This window comes from Carcharhinus amblyrhynchos, chromosome 3, assembly GCF_965287045.1.
Source record: "Carcharhinus amblyrhynchos chromosome 3, sCarAmb.v2.hapA, whole genome shotgun sequence".
Taxonomy (NCBI): Eukaryota; Metazoa; Chordata; class Chondrichthyes; order Carcharhiniformes; family Carcharhinidae; genus Carcharhinus; species Carcharhinus amblyrhynchos.
Window position 1 is genome coordinate 94,893,523 of NC_137326.1, and position 25,113 is coordinate 94,918,635.

The window sequence follows — 25,113 nt, forward strand, 5'->3', positions numbered from 1 at the left end:
CCTAAACTCACTGGAGAGGCTGGCAGCTGCGTGCTCAGGGGCTATCAGGCTTCCGATGGCTGGCCCTGATCCTATCTCAGTCCCAACCCCCTGATGCAGAATCCCCCTTTTCCCTCCCCATCCTTCCTCTGCTACCTCTCCCTTTCCTTCCTCTGCTACCTCCCCCCAATGTGGCTCCGCCCCCATCTATTACCCCCCTCACGCTCCGCCCCTCCCTTGTCACTGCCCATAGCAGTGTAGCACTGCCCCCGCTCTCCCCCCCCACCCCGATCTCCCACGGGGCCTCAATGGCCTCCAGTCCCACCAGCTAAGCCATCACATCTGATCTCCTTTGCTGGGGACCAGGTGTGATCCCCACTGGTATGGACCTCCTGCAGCAAGGTCGAAAATCCAAGTCAGCCCGTACAATACTGCCTGGAGCTCGCTAAACAGTGTGACGCTGATAACGTCATAGAGAATGGCCTGGGAAGATCACAACCGGCCTCCTGCTGGCATTTCCCATCCCGCTACGCAAACAGCGAAGCAAGGTGGAAAAATCGTGCCCATGAAAAATGTGTAATAGTGCCTCTATCTTGTCCCTGGATTATTTTAGAAAGCTTTAAAACTATTGGGCCTATGCTTATTGCAATGGAATTTGTAATCCAGAACATGATGATGTCGTCCCTTGAACACAGTATTATATGATTGGATTACACATGATTGGATCATGAAATTCGTACAATCCACATTATAATTTATTGTCATTGGAAATAAAACAACTCTGCTTTTGGGAAAGGAATGTTCTCATCAAAATATAACATCAGCAGTTCAAATCCACAATATTTAAGACACACAAAACACAGCTTAACACTGAGGCTGCAGCAGCTGACATATTCAAAATACCCTCCTGTGGCATGCATCATAATAATTTGTGCTGTTAAAAACTGCAAACATGTCCTTTCTCACAAAATTCAGGAAACTCTCCAAAGGACAGAGGAGTTGTTTGGAATATCCTTTTCGCCGAGAGCAGAATGAGGTTTGGAATGTGACATCATCGCCATTATAAAGAATGCGAATAAAATTCTGTCTTTTGTCTCTTCCATTTTTCCAGAGTTCAAAGATTATTCGGGCACCAAATCGTGGAAAACTGGCATCAGGAATGCCCAACGCATTTAGCAGGGGTGCCACAGTAACATCATGAGCAGAGTACAGAGCAAAAATCTCTTCCTTTTTTCCTTGAGCAATTTGTTGCATGCGAGTGACAGTCTGGTTTAAAATAGGATGGGTTGCAAGTAGTGCGTATTTATAATACAGCTTCTTCCTCTGCCGGTCTCGTTCATCCTCCAGCTGATGCGTCTTGATGACTTTAAAGTGGTTCAAGTTAATGCAGCCATTTTCTGTGCATGGGAATGAGACATTGTGACAGAAATGGCACAGTAGGGAGTCAATGGGATTAGCTGCTCTTAACCGTCTTGTAGGAATCCCCACGATTTTTGCCATGTCTATGTATGTCTGCTCCAGTAGGCCATTCTTAACCCGCAAGTTGTACTGGCGTCGCTGTTCCTCCTCCAGATAGTGATTACGCATTGGGCAATCACAGCTGTTTGAGCAGAAAATGGTGCTCCACTGGTACCGGATGTGTATCTTTCCCCAATCAAATTTTGGCAATAGACTGTACAGCAGAGCTAGTCCACTCTGTAGCGTCCGGCTTTTCCCTGTTGATTCCACGTACAGTTGTTTTGCTGTCCAGTTGTCAGGCAGCAGTTTGTGTTTCTTAACATAAGTGTCACGCAAATGTTCACCATTGAGCAGATGCTGGACAACACCTGCAAGCACAAAACAGAGACTGAAATAAGCCATGCATGGTTTGTTTTTTTTTAGACTTTGCCATGTTCTACTGGCAGCCAGCAAGCAACAATAACAAACAACAAATCTGAATGGCGGAAAGTATGTATACGTACTCTGCATGGTAATCATTCATTAGGACATGGCCTAACCATCATGTATCTGAGTAATCAAACTTCTAAATGTTTGCAAAACTACCAAAATTAATGGAATGGATTGCAGCCATAGAATCATTCAGCACAGAGAAGGCCACTCAACCCGCAGTGTTTGTACTAGTTCTTTGGAGTAGCTAGCAAATTAGTCATACTTCTCTGCTCTTTCCCCATTGTCCACCTTCTGTCTCACACACACAAACACACACACACACATTATCATACTCATCTAATTTTCTAACACAATAAGATACTCCAACAACACACAGAATTTATGTTGAATAGATGATAACTAGTCCCAATGTGCATTTTCTCCTCTCCTTGAGCAAGGCATAAGCTGTTAAAAGTGCCTGAAGGCAGTGAATTCAATTCTGTGCTTCAATAAATCATGTGTTGCTTCAAACATTTATTTTTGTCTTTTGCTGTCCAGGTAACAGGATATCAGCAAATAAATTCAATTCACAAGACTCGACTCAACACATTCCCTCCATTTTCAAATGATATATCGGCAGTTTGAAGTGATGACTGTCACAAACAGACCTTTAAAAGCACGATGATCCAAACAATGTTTCCAAATCAATCTCTGTTTCCTCATCATCACACACAACACAAATAGAAAATGAAGTATCCATACATCTCCTACAATGACAGCAAAGCAATGTCAGAAACATGTCAGTCCATCCACAGAATCAATCTTTCCTCTTTTGGAATTTTATGGATTGCAGCATTTCTCAGTTATAAAAGGATAACTGCTAATTATCTGTTTTTTCATGACAGAATGTTTTTGGAGTGCTCCTGCATCAGCATTTTCCTATTATCATCGGTAATGAATCACTCCACAATGCATACATGCCCCATGGATTAAAGGTAGAAGCTGTAACCCTCCAATTCAAGAAAGCAGGGAGAGCCTCTTCTGTGCTGCCATCAGATGTTTGAATGGATCCACTTCATATTAAGTTGGTCTTTCTTTACACCCTCGCTATGACTGTAACACTACATTCTGCACCCTCTCCTTTTCTTCCCTATGAATGATATGCTTTGTACAGCGCGCAAGAAACAATGTATACTAATACATGTAACAAATCAAATAATAAAAACAGTAAACTGGATCAGTTAGCCTGATATTGGTAGTAAGAAAAATGCTAGAACTTATTATTAGGAACAAGGGAGCAGGGCCATTCGAAAATCATGATATAATTGGACAAAGTCAACATGGTTTTATAAAATGGAAATTATGTTGACAAATCTGTTACGGGTTTTTGAGAATGTAACAAGGGCGGATAAGGGAAAACCGATGAATATAATGTATTTGGAATCTCAAAAATCAATCTCTATAGTGAAAGGGCTTGATACACAAAATTGAGGCAGCACGGTGGCTAGCACTGCTGCCTCACAGAGCCAGGGACCCGGGTTTGATTCCCGGCTTGGGTGACTGTCTGTGTGGAGTTTGCACATTCTCTCCACGTCTGCATGGGCTTCCTTTGGGTGCTCCAGTTTCCTCCGACAGCCCAAAGATGTGCAGGTTAGATTGATTGATTGTACTGAGTTGCTCTTTCATGTTAGAGGGATGTCGGGGGAATTATTGGCGTAAATATCTGGGGTTACAGGGATAGGGCTAGAGTGGGATTGTTATCGGTACAGGTTTGATGGGCCGAATGGCCTCCTTCTGTACTGTAGGGATTCTATGATTCTAGAAGGCTCATGGGTTGTTTAAAACACAGAATAAGAAGTCTTATTTAAAACACAGAATAATAAATACAGTAAGAAGTCTCAACACCAGGTTAAAGCCACAGGTGGCTTTTGCTACCAAATAAGTCTGTTGGACTTTAACCTGGTGTTGAGACTTCTTACTGTATTTATCCCAGTCCAACGCCAGCATCTCCACATCATAAAAGATAGAAGACAGACAGTAGAAACAAATGTGTCATTTTTGAATTGGTGACCTGTAACTAAAGTAAAAGTTTATTTATTAGTCACAAGTGGGCTTATATTAAATACTGCAATGAAGTTACTGTGAAATACCCCTAGTCACCACACTCCGATGCCTGTTCAGATTGACACACCTATCTAGCATGACTTTCACATTGTGGGAGGAAATCGGAGCACCCAGAGGAAACCCACGCAGACACAGAGAGAATGTGCGAACTCTATATAGACAGTGGCCCAAGCGGGGAATCAAACCCAGATCCCTGGTGCTGTGAGGCAGCAGTGCTAACCACTGTACTACCGTGCCACGCAAGGTGGAAATCAATAAGGATCGTTGCTTAGACTTCAGTTATTATACTTTATATCAATGATTTAGATGAGGGAGTGTAATGTATTTTCAACATTTGCCGATGATATCAAATAGACTGTGAGGAAACAAAGGTTGCAAAAACATAAATAGATTGAGTGAGTGGGTAATAAAGTCCCATGCTCTTGATTTCGAAATCTGAACCACAAAGTGACTTACTGATTACAAGGTGTAGTTTACTGAATGGCACTTTTCACTCAACTCCATGCCATTAGGTGAAGCAAATAAACACCATTTATTTCAGTGTTTATTTATTTCACCTGAGACACACCCATTTTAAACTTGGCTGTCTTTATGAGTTCAAATCATGTTAACATTTCCCTTGGGTCGAAGTATGCAAATAAATAATTTCTTTTTATGCTGATAAATATGCACAATTATTCGATACCAGAACAACAGGATAAAAATACATTTATATAAAAAAGAGATTATTAGATGGCTAAAGTGAGGAAAACATGTATAACAATATATGAATACTCTCTTTCCACATTATTTACTCAAAGCCAACTTTACTTTGAGGTCAATTCAACAATGTGCAAATATCAATTACTCCCAGAATGTTATATCATGTTGGATCTGTTACAATAATTGATATTTAGATTATAAGACATAGGAGCAGAATTAGGCCACTCAGCCTATCGAGTCTACTGTGCCTTTCAATCATGGCTGATTTTTTTTCTCATCCCCATTCTCCTGCCTTTTCCCCTTAACCCCTGATCTCCTTATTAATCAAGAACCTATCTATCTCTGTCTTAAAGACACTCAATGACCTGACCCCCACAGCCTTCTGCGGCAAAGAGTTCCACAGATTCACCACTCTCTGGCTGAAGAAATTCCTCCTCATCTCTGTTTTAAACGATTGTTCCTTTATCCTGAGGTTGTGCCCTCTGGTTCTAGTTTTTTCTACTAGTGGAAAAATCCTCTCCACGTCCACTCTATCCAGGCCTCGCAGTATCCTGTAAGTTTCAATAAGATCCCCTATCATCCTTCTAAACTCCAACAAATACAGACCCAGAGTCCTCAACCATTCCTTCTATGACAAGCTCTTCATTCCAGGGATCATTCTTGTGATCCTCCTCTGGACCCTTTCCAAGGCCAGTAGATGCTTTTTTAGATATGGGGCCCAAAACTGTTCTCAATACTCCAAATGGGGTCTAACCAGAGCCTTGTATAGCCTCAGAAGTACATCCCTGCTCTTGTATTCTATCCCTCTCAACACAAATGCTAACATTGTATTTGCTTTCCAAACTGCTGACCGAACCTGCATGTTAACCTTAACAGAATCTCGAACAATGACTCCCAAGTCCCTTTGTGTTTCTGATTTCCAAAACATATTCCCATTTAGAAAATAGTCTATGCCTCCATTCCTCCTTCCAAAGTGCATAACCTCACACTTTTCCATGTTGTATCCCATCTGCTACTTCATTGCCCGCTCTCCTAATCTGTCCAAGACCTTCTGCAGCCCCCCTGCTTCCTCAATACTACCTGTCCCTCTACATATCTTTGTATCATCTGCAAACTTAGCAACAGTGCCTCCAGTTCCTTCCTCCAAATCCAAATATATAGAATAATTGTGCATATTTATCAGCTCCAAAATTTAGAAAGAGAAATTTGTAAAAATATAAATGAACTATGCCACTGAAAGCAGTTCTCAAACTCATACTTTTGCACCAAAATGGCATCAAGTGCCCTTCATAGACACACATTTTACACATTTTTACACAGCAGTTTGCACCTCTCTCCCTTATACAATTGGGACAGCACATGCACACTTCCACACTGAGACAAGGTTTGCTGCTTGCCCTATTAGAAAATTCAGTTTAATCTAAAACAGGCTCACAATTTGTTTGGTGCTTTACCTATTTGTGTCAGCTCCCCCATCTCGCACACTGTGTGACTGGGGAGGAGTGCAATATTGTTCAAGGGGCCATCCAGTTGACACGCAGAAGCAATGTTCTTGTTCTTGATAAAGTTTTCCAGCAGCCTGTGAGAAGGTTCCCTTACAACAGAGGAAGAAAAATGAAGTTCAATACTGGATGTGAATGGAGATTTTAATAAGCAGTAACATTTTAATTCACAGGCACGTGCTCTGAAAAAGCTCATCTTCCCTCCCCTACTCTACAGTAATTAGCTCTCACGTTGCTGGTAAAGCAGAGAATTTCTCAGTTTTAAAACTAATTATCTCCCTCTCCATTCTCCAAAAGAGAATCTGCTTCCCTCAATCTTTTAGTCATGCATTCCACATCACCGCAACTCACTGCTTGATTGGTTTTTCCCCGTGTTGCCCAATTATTTTGCCAATTACCCAAAATTGGTATAGTTACTGATCCGTCTTCCATCAAAATCAGTTTTTCTTTATTTACTCTACCAAAACCCTTCACAATTTTAAACACCTCTATTAAATCTCCCGTTAACCTTATACACAAATGAAACATGGCAGAGGCTGGAAATACAAAATTTAAAAAAAATATTGGAAAATGTAAATGTCTGGTTGAATCTTTGGAGAGAGAAGCAGGGTTAACTTTTCAGGTCAATGGCCTCTCAATGAAACCCTGATGAAGCATTAACTCTGTTTCTCACACTCTACAGGTTGCTTGCTGTATATTTCTGTTTTTATTTCAGATTTGCAGCATGCACAGTATTTTATTTCTTCACCATTATGTCTGGATTTGCAGTCCAGGAGAGAAATGAAAATATTTCTGAGATCACAGAATCAAGAGCATATCAGTTATTGAAAGCCAACTAAACTGCTGTCCAATTAGTTTGTGAACCCATCCATTCATCATGACCGATTGTGGAGTGCGATGTATTTTAACAAGAACAGTCTAATTCCGTTGATTTGAAATAATCAGTATTGTTAATTATATATCAGTTGTGTTTAATCATAAGCAGATGGAGGGCATTAATTGAGTTTTCATTTGAGCGCATACAAAGAAACATTTTATGGTGCGGTTCAGTTTGGAGATGTACGTTTGTAATGTTGCACTCTGCAAATATGTATATTTGTCTAATAACTCAGGAAGCCAACTGGAAAGGAACAGTGTTTTATTTTATAAAGCAAAAGTTAAACCACAACACTGTGGTACATGTGCACAAGTCCCTTTGGGACAATAGAATATGGGACCCACTCAGGGGCCTGTCTCTAAAGGACTCAGGATACAAATTCCACTTGTTTAGGTAATTACTTATTACCAGGGAGCTCATATTCTATGAATCCTACTGGGAGGCCAATCAGGAATTTTGCATTTAAGTTCTGACGGTTGTCACAAATACTGAGTGAAAAATGGCTCCAGGACTAACCTTTAGCACTTAGCCTTCTGGAATAGAACAAATATCAATTTCAAGTATATTTAGGTTTATGCAAGGTGTGCACGTTTATCATTCAGCTGCAGCCTACTCAACCCATCTGCATTTATAATGAACCCTTATCAGATAATGGCCGGAACATTACCACCCTGCCCGCCACAGGAATTGGAGTGGTAAGGGGGTGGCACAGTGGTTAGCACTGCTGCCTCACAGGTCCAGGGACTTACGTTTGATTCCAGCCTTGGGTGACTGTCTGCATAGAGTTTGCACTTCCTCCCCTTGTCTGCATGGGTTTGCTCTGGGTAATCCGGCTTCCTCCCAAGTCCAAAGATCTGCCAGTTAGGTTGATTGGCCATGCTAAATTGTCCCTTAGTGTCAGGGGGATTAGCAAAAGTAAATACATAAGGTTACGGAGATTGAACCTGGGTGCGATTGTGGTTGAGGTGGACTCAATGGCAGTTCTGCCATTTTAATTTTAATGGGAAGGTCCGTTGGCCTTGGGTGGGATTTTACAGTTTTGGGACAAGCAAGGCTGTAAAATCCCATCCACTGTGTTATTCTTGGTGAAACTGTCAAATGACAGATTTTTAGGTGTTGAATTGTTTATTAAATAACCAGTTTTAAGTGAAGCAAGATGATTCACCATCTTACTTGATGTAAGACTGATTCACTGAAGTGGGCTGTTGTAGCATAATCATACGTAAAAATAATTTGTATTCATGAGAATAATTGAATCCACTGTAATTGTTTTGTATGTCCACCCAATGGGAAATAAAGCAGATTATCAATTCATAACAATGCTTCCAATGTTCTCTTGGCCTGTCTTCAGAGATACTGAAGAAACACAAGTACAAAAGACATGAGCATCTGTTCCAGATCGTAAGGGGATGTTGTTTAAAAGTCTACTTAAAAGTAAATATAGGCCATGGGAGTCAACTTTCAGAAAATTAAAATACTCAGACAATTTAAGTGAGTGATTGGTAACAATTAAACTAAGAAGATATCTATGGCAAACCCAAACTGATGAAAGCATTCTTTACTGACACTATTTCCTTATTGATGCAAAATCAGAGAAGTGCAGTAGCTTTGTGTCAGAATATATTTTAAAAATTGCCAAATAGGGTTCTTGGTGGAATTTATCTTAATGTTTTGTTTTGATTTGCTGGTTCCCAAGTTAGGTCACATTTTTGAAAAAGACAGGACAATTTCACATATGGAGTTGGTAGTTCTTGGCAATAATCAGTCTCAGCCTTTGATGAACCTGTTTTTTTGTCTGTGGCTTTGTTACCTATTATCTCAGCCTTTAAGCAGTGATATTCCCATGGAAACCCTGAGGTTTTTTCACACTGTTTTCCGTGGGTGAACTACACTATATACTACTTGTCGGCGACATTAGGCATATTAAATCCTTATGCAAATTAAATGGATAATAATCACTGTCATTAAGGCACAGTATTTGACAATTGCATTGATAATAATGACAAAACTTGCACCAGTAATAGAATTATCATGCTTCTTGAACTCCTCTCTCGAATGTTCTAGGATTCTTTACACCCTGACTTCTTGTGTTGTGTCTTGTTTGCAAAAGCTAGACTGCCTGTGACAGTGTCTATCTTTATTCATAGCACACTCTAAAGGAGATGAGAAATCTTCCCTCACATTTTGCGTGAAGCCATTATCAATCAGTGAGAAAAGCTACTGAGTGCTTCAGTCAGCAAGGCAACAAAATGAAAGCTGGCTCAATAGCACCTGAACTACCTTGCATCTCAGGCTTAACTTTTTTTTTATTCACCTGGATATGCTGAGGCTTTAAAAACAACTAAAAGATCCCAAACTGCAAGAGTTATTTCAGGGACTTTAAATAAAAGAAACACAATTCATGGAGTGGCAACAGTTTTAGATTAAATCAGGCCATTCACAACCTTGGTGTCACATTTGATCATGAAATGAACATTTGGTCTCACGCTTGTGCTATCACTAAGACCACCTATTTTCATCTCTGTAACAGTGGCCTGACTTCTCCACTGCTTCAGCTCATCTGCTCTTCTTAACAGTGGACCTGATTCTTCCAACAAACTCCCGGCTCGTCTCCCACATTCTACCCTCTGTAACCTTGAGGTCTTGACTGTCTGTGTGCTGAATGGCTGAATGTCCATCCTGGCCTGGGCTCGCAGATCTAAATTGACTCCCTGTCAAGCAATGTCTCGATGATAAAATTCTCATCCTCATTTTCAAATACTTCTGTGGCCTCACCCGTTCCTACGTCAAAAATCTCTACCAGCCCTATAATCCCCTGAGACATCTGTGCTCGTCTAATTAAAGTGTCTTGTGCACCCTCAATTTTAATTGTTTTGACATTGGTGGCCATGCCTTCAACTGCGTATAGCTTAGATTCTGGAATCACCTCCTTACTCCTCTTTGCTCCTCCACCTCAATTTCCTCTTTTAATACATACCTTAAAATCTACTTCACAGAATCCCCACTGTGCAGAAGAGGCCACTCAGCCCATCAAGTCAGCACCGACTTGATGATAGATTGAGTGGAGATGGGATAATTTGTTTTAACTGCAGGATTATAATCTTCATGACAGGATCTCAACCACAATTTCACCTGTAAAGGCCAGAAGCTGTGAACCTCCTTTATCTTTAGTGAACCAAGAGATAATCCTTTAGGTCGGCTGCATTTCAACCACCATCTGAATAACTGTTTGAAGAAGTGACCTTTTTATTAACCTTCTCATTTATGTGCATGTTAAATCTTTCAATATGATCTTTTCTTGCCTGTGTGTCTGAGAAATGGATGTTTGTTGTGTTTAGATTTGAAGTATTGTGAAAAATCAATGTTGACTTTGATTTAAACTGAAGAAAGTGTGTTTTGCCGCCCTCTCTTTAGAGGCACAGCTCTCAAGGAGTTAAAACACTCCTTCCACACAATGCATAATGTTATGGTCAGTTGAGAGATGAGAAAAGGGGAAAATTATCCACATTTCTCTCGTCCATAATAAAGTAAAGAAAATAAAGTGAGGGTCACTGACCACCCCATGCCTTACTAAAACTAATTTACAAAAGTAACACCTCTCTTGGGATTTTATATGATTTTTTCTCATTTCATAATAAATAGAATTCTACATCTATAAATTTAATTTTGTATACTAGTGTTCCCAGTTGCTTAGCAGCATAATAAATGGCCAATTTATGACTTTGGAAAATGTTTAGAAAATACATTTTTTTTTTGGATTTCAGTCCTGACTGGATGTTGCTCTGTTGGCAACAATGAGGTCAGGCATCTCATTACAGTTCTTTGCACCCACTGACATTCTTTGGGATGTTGATTTAGAATTTAGCATCGACATTATGAAACCAAAATAGTTTGTGCCCTTTATAGGGATCTTTGTAACAAGACAAGAGACTATGTATCTCCTCAATCAATCGAATTAGAAAACTATTAAACAGTAGCACAGCGTTTGAACTAATGAACTGTCATTTAGAATATTTAATTAAATTTCAAATCTGGGACAGAAATCAAAATGGATGAAATGGAAGCTGGGATTGAGACAGAGAGGGTCATAGGACAGAAACTTGCTATTGTTATACCTCCAACAATGAGTAAAACCTAAAAGAATGAGACTTCACACAGGTGGCACTGTGGTTAGCACTGCTGCCTCACAGCACCAGGGATCCGAGTTCGATTCTCGGTTTGAGTCATTGTCTGTGTGGAGTTTGCTCGTTCTCCCTGTGTCTGTGTGGATTTCCTTTGGGGGTTCCGGTTTCCTCTCACATTCCAAAAAGATGTACGGGTTAGGTTCATTGGCCATGTTAAATTCTCCCTCAGTGTACCCAAACAAGCACTGGAGTGGGCGACTAGGGGATTTTCACATTACATTACATAATGTAAGCCTACATTATGTTGAAACCATAGAATTAACATAATGTTTGCTCAAAGAACTAGAGGCGAAATGAAGAGAAATTTCTTTATGTAGGATGTTCTTAACATCTGGAACACACCACCTGAAAGAATGATAATATAACACTCTATAAGGTCTTTTAAAAGACAATTAGATGTTTGTTTCATAGAATCAACAGTACAGAAGGAGGCCATTCGGTCCATTGAGTATGCACCGCCCACAATCCTACCATGCCCCTACTCCTGTAACCCCGCATATTTACCCTTCTAATCCTCCTGACACTAAGGTCAATTTTAGCATGGCCAATCAACCTAACCCGCACATCTATGGTCTGTGGGAGGAAACCAGAGCACCCGGAGGAAACCCACACAGACACAGGATGATCATGCAAACTCCACACAACACCTGAGGCCAGAATTGAACCCCGGTCCCTGGTGCTGTGAGGCAGCAGTGCTAATCACTGTGCCACCGTGCCATGAAAAGGGCTAATTTACAGAGAAAAAAAGCTGCAGTGTGGGAGAAAATTGAACAGTTCTTTGAAAGAGCTAGTGCAGATATGGAGTTGAATGGCCTCATCTTATGCTGTAAGATTGTATGATTCCACACTGTTCTAGTGTTTTCATGTATAAATCTTTACAATTTGTGAAATAATAGCACAGGAAGATGTATGCAATGTTTGACAGGAACAGCGAGAGAGAGAGAGAGAGAGAGACTAAGAAAGGAAGAGAATTGTTGATACATGTAGTAAAAAGAGACATAACAGAATGTGCACTGCTAATGTCATTCCTCCATGCAGAAGTAGCTCGGAGGGACCCACATGGAAATTCACAGCAGTTATAATTTGTTAATGTAAACGGTGCATGGATGAGTAGCACTTCTATGAAATTTCTCCAGTGGAAATCTTGCAGAAATAGCACAAACAGCCACTTATGCCATATCTCGGATGTTTTGCCTGAAGTTACAGTGGGAGAACAGAACAGCTGCTGAAATTCCCCAATCTGTAACAAAACACTTTGCAGGACAATTTTGTACAACCACCAGGGGGCAATCTACTGCTGCAGATTCATCGGAGCCAACCCAAATGCTAGAATTTATTTAAGTTCACAGCTATCGACCCAACTAAAATAGCTAGTGATAGCATTATGTCCCAAAAATTCTTCATCATTGCTACTGTCTTTTAAATTTTAATTAACTGGCTCAATGGCATGTCTTTTAAACTTCATAGAGATAAGGTGTCCACGATGGCTGATAGGTAAAGATGCCACCCTTTCTCACAACTGTGGCACTGCCCAAGGGTCAAGCTCACATGTGAAGTCCTCCACAGTCAAATTTCTGAATGACATTCATAGGCAAGATCCAGAGATGAATAAAGAATATGTGGATGTGAGATAGTCGAGAGATCCCTCAGAGTAAAGCTGTACACGAGCAGTGAATCAGTACTTGAGGAAAGGAGAAAGGAACTGGAGAGAGGAATTTGAGATGGATTTAAGAGTAACACTGCAAGATCCTGTCACTACATCACCTATTGTAATTCTGATAAAATAATTCACTAACTCTGCAGTTCCCGTTAGAACAAGAGCAGAAGGACCAAAGAATCTACTTGAACTGATATAAATAACACAAATATAGTAGCCATTAATGTTAAAATAAATCAATAAAACCAAGCAGAGATGGAATGCAGGTTCAAGCGGACAGCTTTTAAGATGTTGAATGAGTAGAGTCAGAGTCAGAAACAGGTAAAGGTGACTAGAAAAGAAAAGCATCCGAATTTGGAGCAGAAAATGAGAAACAAATAAATGGCAGCTCAAAGTGAGATCTGTTTTTGCTCATCTTCTCATCCTTACATTCTCCAAACAATTTCACACTTCAATTGTCTTGCTTTCCCCATGGCACTTCGGAAGCAAATATTAAAATGGAAAGGTCCATTTAACAAAATAGTGAGTGCCTCCCTTTGTCTCAGATTCATGAGTAAGTATCTTCCTCTGTCTCAGATCTTTCAGTGGATCTGAAAACAATGATCCCCATTGAAGTACCCTATCAAAGTCCTCATCTGAGTTGTCTGCAGCAGAACCCCTGAGTGTCATCAAGTGACGGTACTTCATCTGTCTCTTGTTCCTCTTGCACTCCATATTGTCTCATGAGGACTTGACCAGGTGACAATTCTGGGGCAAGTTAATGATAACCAGAACCGTCCCCTTCATGAGGGTGAGGATATCGAGCCATGCTTGTTTCCTGCTGGCTACCTGCTGCTATTGCCTATTACAGACCATTGTGCTCTGCAACATAGAGGGAAGTGTGCTACTGAGTGGTGCAATCTGTTGCAGTGATGTGCCTTTCATATTTGAACAGCTTGCATTGTGAGCAAGCTATGAGATGTAAATATGGGGCTTTAGAACATAAGAACATAAGAAATAGGAGCAGGAGTAGGCCATCTAGCCCTTCGAGCCTGCCCCGCCTCGAAGGGCTAGATGGCCTACTCCTGCTCCTATTTCTTATGTTCTTATGTTCTAAAGCCCCATATTTACATCTCATAGCTTGCTCACAATGCAAGCTGTTCAAATATGAAAGGCACATCACTGCAACAGATTGCACCACTCAGTAGCACACTTCCCTCTATGTTGCAGAGCACAATGGTCTGTAATAGGCAATAGCAGCAGGTAGCCAGCAGGAAACAAGCATGGCTTGATATCCTCACCCTCATGAAGGGGACGGTTCTGGTTATCATTAACTTGCCCCAGAATTGTCACCTGGTCAAGTCCTCATGAGACAATATGGAGTGCAAGAGGAACAAGAGACAGATGAAGTACCGTCACTTGATGACACTCAGGGGTTCTGCTGCAGACAACTCAGATGAGGACTTTGATAGGGTACTTCAGAGAAAAAGGTTTGGTGGGTATGCAAATGAATGCTTGGCACATTAGCAGGCCTGCCAGGAAGCTTGATATAATTGTCAAGAAGCATGGGGTACTTGCCTTGTGCATTGTTATGCACAGAGTTTGGAGCCCATCTTGTTCAGCACGCAAGTGTTGGCAAACTCCATTAGAACATTTGCAGATCAGATCATGATCAGTTGTGATGGCCACTGTCTCAGCTTCCATTGGAGTACAACCAGAGGTCACCCACCCTCTGAATGCTGCAGTGATGAGGTACTGAAATCACTGCATGCCCAGCTTCATATCTTGCAGGCTCAGATTACTGCCATCCTAACTGTGGACACAAGAGCTCAAGTGGTCCTGCAGGGTTTCAGCAGTCTGTGTTCCAGTAGGTTACTAACATTGCTGAGGAATGGTAGTGGCTCTGTGCAACACAACCCTAATGTCCTTCCTCAGGGAGACACCATTTGCCTTCCCACGAAAGCCACATGGTCCTTGCCCTTGCTGTTTTCTGTCAACCAGCCAGAGCAAAGTGCTGCATTCTAGGCTGAGGTGTCGTAACCTGAAGCCGGGCCTTCTAGCCCACAACTGCTCAAAGGCATCCAGCAAGGTCATTTGCTGTCTCCCCCACTGAAAGGTAGCAGGTTTTCACCAGCTATGTAGAAGCCCATAGGAGAACTAGATCAGGCAAATATACTCACAACACAGACAACTCGACCATTGTAAGGAATATTAAGATGGTTAGTTAGCTATAAATGTTTCTGAATGATTATTGCATGACTTTTATATTCCAGATGAAGTGGAAATGCACAACAACTTCAAATTTCCAAGTGTCCAGATCACCAACAACCTGCTCTGGTCCATCCACGCCAAAGCTATAGTTAAGAAAGCCCAGCAACACCTCAGCTTTCCCAGGATGCTAACAAAATTTGGCATGTCCACTCTGACTCTCATTAGTTTTTACAGATGCAGTACAGAAAGCATACTTTCTGGTTGTATCACAGTTTGGTATGACTCCTGCTCTGTCCAAAAATCACAAGGGACTACAAAAGCTTGTGAACAAAGCTGAGTCCATGACACAAATCAGCTTCTCATTCATTGACTCCACTACATTTCCTGCTGCCTCAGATAAACAGCTTGCATAATCAAGGAGCTCACACACCCTGGACATACTCTCTTCCACAGCAGAAAGATACAAAATTCTGAGATCACGTTCTAACCAATTCAAGAACCATCTTCCCTGCTACCATCACATCAGACTTTTGAATGGACCTATCTTATATCAAGTTGATCTTTCTCTACACCCTAGCTATGACTGCAACACTACATTCTGCACCCTTTCCTTTCCTTCTTCACTATGTACTTTATGAATGGTACGCTTTGTCTATATAGCGCTCAAGAAATAATAGTTTTTACTTTATTCCAATACATGTGACAGTAATAAATCAAATCAAGAATTGTGGTCAAGAGCCAATGTGATGGTCCATACAGCATAGAGTAGGTAAGGTGTGGGTCTGTTGTACAATGGAGATTTGGGATTCTGTTCACAGGAACTGTCTGAGGTGATCATGGACATCCTGATCAGAAAGTGAATATATTGCTTTTCTCATTCTTCTCCTGGTTCTGAACCGGTGGCACAGCTTGTGCACTCATGGTGACTGGTTGTGAAGGACACAGCAAATCGTCAGGAATCGAGACACGTACTCCCGTGAGTACTGGAGAGTACCTGCCCATGTGGTGACCCAATCAGCAGAATAATTGCTTCAGTGCTCCATCAGTCTGCTTCTGACTGTGTGTGTTTGGGTTTCAGAGTAGTGTAATGAGGTGATACGTGGAGAGCCCTTGTCATTCAGCAGCCATCCTTATGTTTGGCTTAATGGCTAATAGTCTGAGAGACAATTGTTGAAAAATGAAAGCATGATGACTGTTGTTGGGATAGTCGGTATCTACCGGCACGATAACATGTGGAGCGTGGTCGCATACTAGCTGATATTCAGCAAGTTGGAACTTTTGTGGTTCTCATACATCTCAGAACTTAGGTGCATTTTCTGCAAAGGTATATGTTTATAGTCAATGACACCTTGTCTCATAAAGAAGTATACCACCCTGACAAAGTCATGTGTATACTCCATCTGCTTCTCCCTATTCAGATAGAACGCAATGAACACTTCTATCCTTGCACAAAGATTGACTGTCACCTCACTGATGCAGCAGTAGACAACAAACTGGGACATGTCGCAGATATTGCACGGTGGTACAGTGTGGTTAACACTGCTGCTTCACAGTGTCAGGGACCTGGATTCAATTCTAGCTTTGGGTGACTGTCTGTGTGAAGTTTGCATGTTCTTTGCATGTCTGCGTGGGTTTCCTCCAGGTCTCCAATTTGCCCCCACAGTCCAAAGCTGTGTAGGTTAGATGGACTAGCCACGGCAAGTGTGTGGATTAGAGGATAGGGTGCGGGAGAGGGCCTGGATAAGATACTCTGTCAGAGAATCAGTGCAAACTCAATAGGCCAAACGGCTTCCTTCTGCACTGTAGGGATTCTATGTTGCCTGCTTCAGCCTGGAAGGATCCCAGCACAAATTCACAACCACAATCACTTTCATAACTGCAGTCTTCACCTCGCTCTGTGGCCACAGCTCTGCAAGAGGTAGTAGAGTTCTGTGAGCACCTCCTTCATAAAGCAATAATGACATGCAAACTGGCTCTGGCTGAGGTGGACTACGAAAATTGTTTAATGTGGATAAAGATGCCGGCTGACAGCCCTCCTCTCTTTCCTCCTTCCAACTCTTTGAACAGCTTGTCTTCATCTTTACTGTCTCTGTTCCAACTCCCTGGGTGTCCTTTTTCACAAGTCAATGAAAAGTAACATGCAGGTGCAACAAGGAATTAAAAAGGCAAATAGTATATTGGCCTTCACTGCAAGAGGATTTGAGAACATGAGTTGTGTAGTGCTGTAGCACAGTTTTACTCTCCTTACCCAAGGAGAAATATACTTGCTATAGATGGAGCGCAACAATGGTGCACGACTGATCCCTGGGACAGTGAGACGTCACGATGTGGAGATGCCGGCATTGGACTGGGGTAAGCACAATAAGATGTCTCACAACACCAGGTTAAAGTTCCACAGGTTTATTTGGTAGCACAAGCCACAAGCTTTCAGAGCATTGCCCCTTCATCAGATGCGTGGGAGTTGTGTTCACAAACAGGGCATATATAGACACAAACTCAATTTACAAGATAATGGTTGGAATGTAAGTCTTTACACGTAATCAAGTCTTAAAGGTACAGACAATGCGAGCGGAGAGAAGGTTAAGTGCAGATTAAAGAGGTGTGTATTGTCTCCAGCCAGGTCAGTTAGTGAGATTTTGCAAACCCAGGCCAGTCGTGGGGGTCATAGATAGTGTGACATGAATCCAAGATCCCGGTGGAGGCCATCCTCATATGTGTGGAACTTGGCTATCAGTCTTTGCTCAGCGATTCTACATCGTCGTGTCTTGTGAAGGCCGCCTTGGAGGCCAATGCAGAGAATGGAGGTTGAGGGTAAGTCAGAAAGAGAGGCTGGGTCATGGAAGTTCAGATGGTCAGAGAGAAGTCAGAGGTCAGCAGCAGAGTGGATAGAGCTTCAGGAAGTCAAAGTTCCTGAGGAAATCATGGATGCATGGTCAGTTTGTGGGTAAGTGCGTGGCAAAGGATGTCTGTGCAGTGGGATATGATTGCAGAAAAGGACACAAATTAGTTTGGAGGGCCAGGGGCCTTCAATCTGCTCAACCGCTTCAAAATCTGGCCATTTTATTGACGCAGTGAATTTTTCCATTTTTACCATCTGTAGTTCTTCCACACTTTAATTGTATCACACTGTCATCCAGTGCGTTTCGTATGTGTACTGCAATGCTCAGTTCAACAAGAAATTCCTTTTTTTTAAGTATGTTTTTCATCAATGTTTCCTTCTGATTTCAATTGCAGGTTGTCTGGATATGTAACAAAATATGATACATCAACCTTTTCTTATCAAAGTTAGTTAGAAGTGCCTGAATCCTTAACAGTGTAGAAAAGCAGCCTTAAATCCAGGTTTGCACTGTGTATATCTCCTCTGAAGACAGGATCAAAAACAAAAGCTTCTGTAAATTCATACTAAACATCCTAGCTGCACAGTTATTGTAAAAATACAGTTGTCTCTCAGCAAAACAATCTTTGATCTTATACAGGACATACATTGACCCACTGTGCATAGATACCTTTTTATAACATGCCTCTCACTACAGCAGACTTCCACAGATAGCCTTACAGACTAAACTCACTCCATACATCTTGGATGGGATTTTCCATGCAACTCATTGTGAAACAGAGGTAGCCTGCCATTGGCCGGCGGGGGGATCATTTTGCATGTTCCACAGTTGTCAACGGGGTCTCCTTCTGAACGCAAACCCACTCTCCCCAACCCCACCACTGGGAAGCCCATTACTCAGGTGGGCCATTAGTGGAACTGGAAGATGCCGTGGCCAGTCGGAAGTTCCAGCCATAGGTAGAATAAGGATTATCAGCCACAGAAAACTAAGTGGCTGAGCCTTGTTTGATGTACATTTTCCATATCCTAAATGGTGAGCAGAAACATTGAGACAGGCAACCAGAAATGGAGAAGGATGCATCAGATTAAGGAGAGAAAAAGAATGGGAAAAGGCAATGTGAAAAAGGAGAACAAATGAAGTGTGAGGCAGTGGGAAAGGAGGGGATGGTAATAGTTAAGAACATAAGAACATAAGAAATAGGAGCAGGAGTAGGCCATCTAGCCCTTCGAGCCTGCCCCGCCATTCAATAAGATCATGGCTGATCTGTTGTGGCTCAGTTCCACTTTCCCGCCCTCTCCCCATAACCCTTAATCCCCTCTCTTATCAAGAACCCATCAACCCGCTTCTTAAAAATATTTAGCGAGGCAGCCTCCACCACTTCAACGGGCAGAGAATTCCAGAGATTCACCACCCTTTGAGTGAAGAAGTTCCTCCTCAACTCCGTTCTAAACCGCCTCCCCTTTATCTTGAGGCTGTGCCCCCTAGTCCTACTGTCTTTTTTGAGCGGGAAGAGTCTCTCCACCTCTATCCTATCCATCCCATTCATCATCTTATACGTCTCAATGAGATCTCCCCTCATTCTTCTAAACTCTAACGAGTACAAGCCTAGTTTATTCAGCCTCTCCTCATAGCTCAATCCCCTCAACTCCGGTATCAGCCTAGTAAACCTCCTCTGCACTCCCTCCAGGGCCAAAATATCCTTGCGCAGGTGCGGCGCCCAAAACTGCACACAGTACTCCAGCTGCGGCCTCACCAATGCCCTATACAGCTGCAGCAAGAGTAACATAGAGTAAATGTAAAGTTTATTTATAAGGCTTACTTATAGGCTTATATCAACACTGCAATGAAGGTACTGTGAAAATCCCCTAGTCACCACACTCTGGCACCTATTCGAGTATACCGAGGGAGAATTTTGCACGGCCAATACAGCTAACCAGCACATCTTTGGACTGTGGGAGGAAACCAGAGCACCCGGAGGAAATCCGCGCAGACACAGGGAGAACGTGCAAACTCCACAAAGACAGTGACCTAAGCTGGGAATCAAACCCAAGTCCATAGAGCTGTGAGGCAGCAGTGCTAACCACTGTGCCACAATGCCGCCCCTCCAAAACCAAAGCTTTGGTTTTGAATCCTGTCTTTGGAGGAGACACACACACACTACAAAACTGGATTACAGCTGCTTTTTCACACTATAAGCGTTCAGGCACTTCTAACTAGCTTTGATAAGAAAATGTTGATGCATAATAGGGCATGTAAAAGGAAACAGAGCTTAAAGAGAGCACAAAGAGAACAGTGTGGTCAGAAACGAAAAGAAGTGAATAGATTGAAAATTCATTTTATAGCAACATTCCTCTGAGTTATGCTGCCAGTTCTGTTTACCTAGAGCTCACAGTGACCTCGAGCTCTAATCCTGCATGGCTGCTAAAAGAGCATTGTGCAAAATGTTGCATCCTTGTTCTAAGTTAATGTTTAAGTTTATTTATTAGTGTCACATGTAAGCTCCCATTATTACTGCAATGAAGTTACTGCGAAAATCCCTTAGTCGCCACAGTCCGATGCCTGTTCATCTAAGCAGCATGTCTTTTGGACTATTGTGAACATTAAGGGGACCTGGAAATTAGTTCTAAATATACACAGTTGCTGACTCCTGTTAGGAAAGTTTCCACATTCTAGTTTGTTCTGCACAGCATTCGAGTACAGTCACGCTGGCAAACAAAAATAGACATTACCAGCTTCCGATCTCAAACATTCTGTAATGCACATAGTTGGAGCAACGCATGAAAGAAGAAGTCACATTACATGGACAGAATTATTTTACCCAAAACATTGTAACTAATGCCTTGACTTGGTGCGGGTAATGTGTCAGGCTGGCACTAAAGCCTGGCTCAGGCCACAATGTCATAGCAAGTCAGTGCAGTTGTACCTGTTCCTCTGAAAATGCGTTAAAGTCTACAATACCATAATGGATCAAGAAATTCCTTTCTTTTAAGAATGTGTACATGTTGATGCATGGGATTCAATCCACAAGTTCTCCTTGTCTCTCTTCCTCACCTTTTTATCTTACAGAGCTCAGTACAGTTGGTGACTTAGTGTCTTGGCCCCCTGTTAAATCTGTATAATTACCAGCAAACAGTTGTGTAACCGCCATTTAGAATGTTGGCAAAAGTCCACTTATACATCAAGGATATGGAGGCATCATTACACATTGACAGATTATTTTGAAAACACTGTGTCTGCAGTGTATGAATTTCAAAATACTTTTTACACCATCTGGTAGGTGGATTTAACATCTCCTGCCAAGTTTTTCTCTTGCTTTAGGATAGATTTTTTAAATTTATTTTGTGATATTGCTTGCCAAACTGTTCCCATGGTGGTGTGGAGATACGTTACTGGATTAGTAATCCAATGAATGTCAGTTCAAATCCCACAATAGTATTTTGAGAGTTCTGATTTAGAGGCTGTGCAAAGTACCAGCAGAGTTGAACTCCCCCAACACTCAGGTTCTGTTACAGTTAATGTTCTAACTTTCCCCAAGTCACTTACATACGAACCCTCAAATTCCCAACTCTTTAATTTTTGGCCATTCATCCTTCATGTCAGCTATTGATTTGCAATTTGCACCTCTAGCTATGTTCTATATCTCCCCTCATTCCCTCTCTTGAGTTCAATCTGTTGAAAAGACCCACCTCTTGCTCACTGGGCCCTATTCCTATTGACCACTTCCCTTCATGGCTGCTATGTGATGTTACTCTTGTCTTTCTAGTGGTGTGCCTCAGGGATCAGCGTTGGGACCGCAATTGTTTATGATTTACATAGCTGATTTGGAGTTGGGGACTAAGTGTTGTGTGTCAAAATTCACGGATGACACTAAGATAAGTGGCAGAGAAAAGTGTGCAGAGAATGCTGAAAGTCTGCAAAGGGATATAGATAGTCTAAGCGAGTGGGTGAGGGTCTGGCAGATGGGGTACAATGTTGGTAAACGTGACATCATCCATTTTGGTAGGAATAACAGCAAAATAGACTATTAATTAAATGGTAAAAAATTGCAGCACGCTGCTGCACAGAGGGACCTGTGTGTCCTTGTGCAAGAATCACAAGGAGTTGGTTTGCAGGTGCAGCAGGTAATTAAGAAGGCAAATGGAATTTTGTCCTTTATTGCTAGAGGGATGGAGTTTAAAAACAGTGAGGTTACGTCTCAGCTGTATAAAGTGCTGGACCACACCTGGAGTACTGTGTACAGTTTTGGTCTCCTTACTTGAGAAAGGATATACTGGCACTGGAGGGCATGCACAGGAGATTCACCAGATTGATTCTGGAGTTGAAAGGGTTGGCTTATGAGAAGACATTGAGTAGGCTGGGGCTATACTTATTGGAATTCAGAAGAATGAGGGGAGATCTTAAAGAATCATATAAAATTATGAAGGGAATAGATAAGATAGAAGCAGGTAAGTTGTTTCCATTGGCAGGTGAAACTAGAACTAGGGGGCTTGGCCTCAAAATAAGGGGAAGCAGACTTAGGACTGAGTTGAGGAGGAATTTCTTCAAACAAAGTGTTGTGAATTTGTGGAATTCCATGCCCAGTGAAGCAGGTGAGGCTACATAGAACATAACAGCGCAGTACAGGCCCTTCGGCCCTCGATGTTGCGCTGACCAGTGGAACCAATCCAATGACCCTCTAACCTAAACTATTCCAATGTTATCCATATGCCTATCCACAGACCATTTGAACGCCCTTAAAGTTGGCGAGTCCACAACTGCTGCAGGCAGGGCATTCCACGACCTTACTGCCCTCTGAGTAAAGAACCTACTTCTGACATCCGTCCTATAATTACCACCCCTTAATTTAAAGCTATGTCCCCTTGTGTTAGCCATCACCATCCGAGGTAAAAGGCTCTCACTGTCCACCTTATCCAATCCTTTGATCATCTTGTATGCTTCAATCAGGTCACCTTGTAACCTTCTTCTCTCCAATGAAAATAACCTCAAGTCCCTCAGCCTTTCCTCATAAGTCCTTCCCACCATACCAGGCAACATCCTGGTAAACCTCCTCTGCGCCCTTTCCAATGCCTCCACATCCTTCTTATAATGTGGCGACCAGAACTGTACACAATACTCCAAGTGCGGCCGCACCAGAGTTTTGTACAGTTGTAACATGACCTCACGGCACCGAAATTCAATCCCTCTACCAATAAAAGCTGACACACCGTACGCCTTCTTAACAACCTTATCAACCTGGGTGCCCACTTTCAGGGAGCTATGCACAAGTACCCCGAGATCCCTCTGCTCGTCCACACTACTAAGAGTCCTTCCATTAGCCCTATATTCTGTACCCCTGTTATTCTTACCAAAGTGAATCACCTCACACTTTTCCGTATTAAACTCCATCTGCCACCTCTCGGCCCAGCTCTGCAGCTTATCTATGTCCCTCTGCAAACTATAACATCCATCCTCACTGTCTACAACTCCTCCAACTTTGGTGTCGTCAGCAAATTTACTAATCCATCCTTCTACACCCTCATCCAGGTCATTTATAAAAATGACAAACAGCAGTGGCCCCAAAACAGATCCTTGAGGTACACCACTTGTAACTGCACTCCAGTTTGAATATTTCCCATCAACTACCACCCTCTGTCTTCTATCAGCTAGCCAATTCCCGATCCAAACTGCTAAATCACCCTCAATCCCATGCATCTGCATTTTCTGCAATAGCCTACCATGGGGAACCCTACCAAACGCTTTGCTAAAATCCATATACACCACGTCAACTGTCTTACCCTTATCCATCTCATTGAATGTTTTTAAGGCAAGGATAGATAAATTTTTGAACAATAAAGGAATTAAGGGTTATGGTGTGCGGGTGGGTAAGTGGAGCTGAGTCCATGAAAAGACCAGCCATGATCTTACTGAATGACGGAGCAGGCTCAAGGAGCCAGATGGCCTACTCCTGCTCCTGGTTCTTATGTTCTTTCAAAGATCACAATTAAATCAGCTAGAATCTTGTTGAATCAAGAGGTTTCTATGAGTCAAAGGCCTACTCCTGCGCTTATTTCTTAGGATCATACATTCACTGGGCAGGCAGTCCTCTCTGTACTCTTGCCTGGTTGAATTTGATGAGTTTCACACAGCTCAAGAAACCCATGTTCTGGCTGTGAGTGCTAACATTTTAGCAGAAATAATTGCTTCGTTGACTATTTCAGATACTTGCCCAACTGATCCATGGGGATTCCTCACTCACCTCCAAATCATTCTGTTGGAGACTGTAAATGGGTGGGCTCATGTCAGCTTTCCAATCCAACATCACTTTTGAGGCTTTAGTAAATGCCACAACCACACCCATGCCCCAACATCAACAGTTTAGATTCTGCCCTAGATTTCCGTACCTCTCTACCTCTCTGTGCACATTTAAGACACTCTTTAAGACATAAGAACGTAAGAACTAAGAGCAGGAGTAGGCCATCTGACCTCTCAACAGCTCTGCTATTCAATAAGATCATGAATGATCTTTTTGTGTATTTAGCTCCACTTACATGCTCACTCACCATAACCCTTAATTCCTTTACTGTTCAAAAATGTATCTATCCTTGACTTAAAAACATTCAATGAGGTAGCCTCAACTGCTTCACTGGGCAGGGAATTCAACAGATTCACAACCTTTGTGTGACGAAGTTCTTCCTCAACTCAGTCCTATATCTGCTTCCCCTTATTTTGAGGCCATGTCCCTAGTTCTAATTTCATCTGTCAGTGGAAACAACTTCCCTGCTTCCATTTTAGCTATTCCCTTCATAATCTTATACATTTCTGTAAGATCTCACCTCATTTTTCTGAATTCCAAGAGTATAATCCCAGTCTACTCAGTCTCTACTCATACGCCAACCCACTCAACTCTAGAATCAACCTAGTGAATCTCCTCTGTAACCCCTCCAGTGCCAATATATCCTTTCTAAAGTAAGGAGACCAAAACTGTGCACAGTAGTCAATATGTTTTTAAACTCCATCTCTCTAGCAATGAAGGACAAAATTCCATTTGCAAGACCAACTTCTTCGAGCTAGTCATTTGGCCTAATATCACCTTTTGTTCCATAATGTTCCTGTAAAACATCTTGGGACAATTTATTATGTTAATAGTAATGGATGCAAATTATTCCTGTTGTTTTTGATCAATAGAATTGGGAAAGTTTCTTGGGAAATTATG

General features: G+C 42.0%; 1 protein-coding gene across 4 annotated transcripts in view; it reads right to left on the bottom strand.

The window, feature by feature from the left end:
- Positions 1–277: 277 nt before the first annotated feature.
- pxylp1 (2-phosphoxylose phosphatase 1) overlaps positions 278–25,113 on the bottom strand; it is a 166,439-nt gene continuing 141,603 nt past the window's right edge. For all 4 annotated transcript variants that reach the window (XM_080186415.1, XM_080186417.1, XM_080186414.1 and 1 more), the window contains 2 exons: positions 6,129–6,268; positions 278–1,805 (listed from right to left, as the gene is read on the bottom strand). In XM_080186415.1, the coding sequence (XP_080042541.1) occupies positions 874–1,805; positions 6,129–6,268 (1,072 nt within the window). In that variant the 3' untranslated portion in view covers positions 278–873. The remainder of the gene's footprint in view (positions 1,806–6,128; positions 6,269–25,113) is intronic.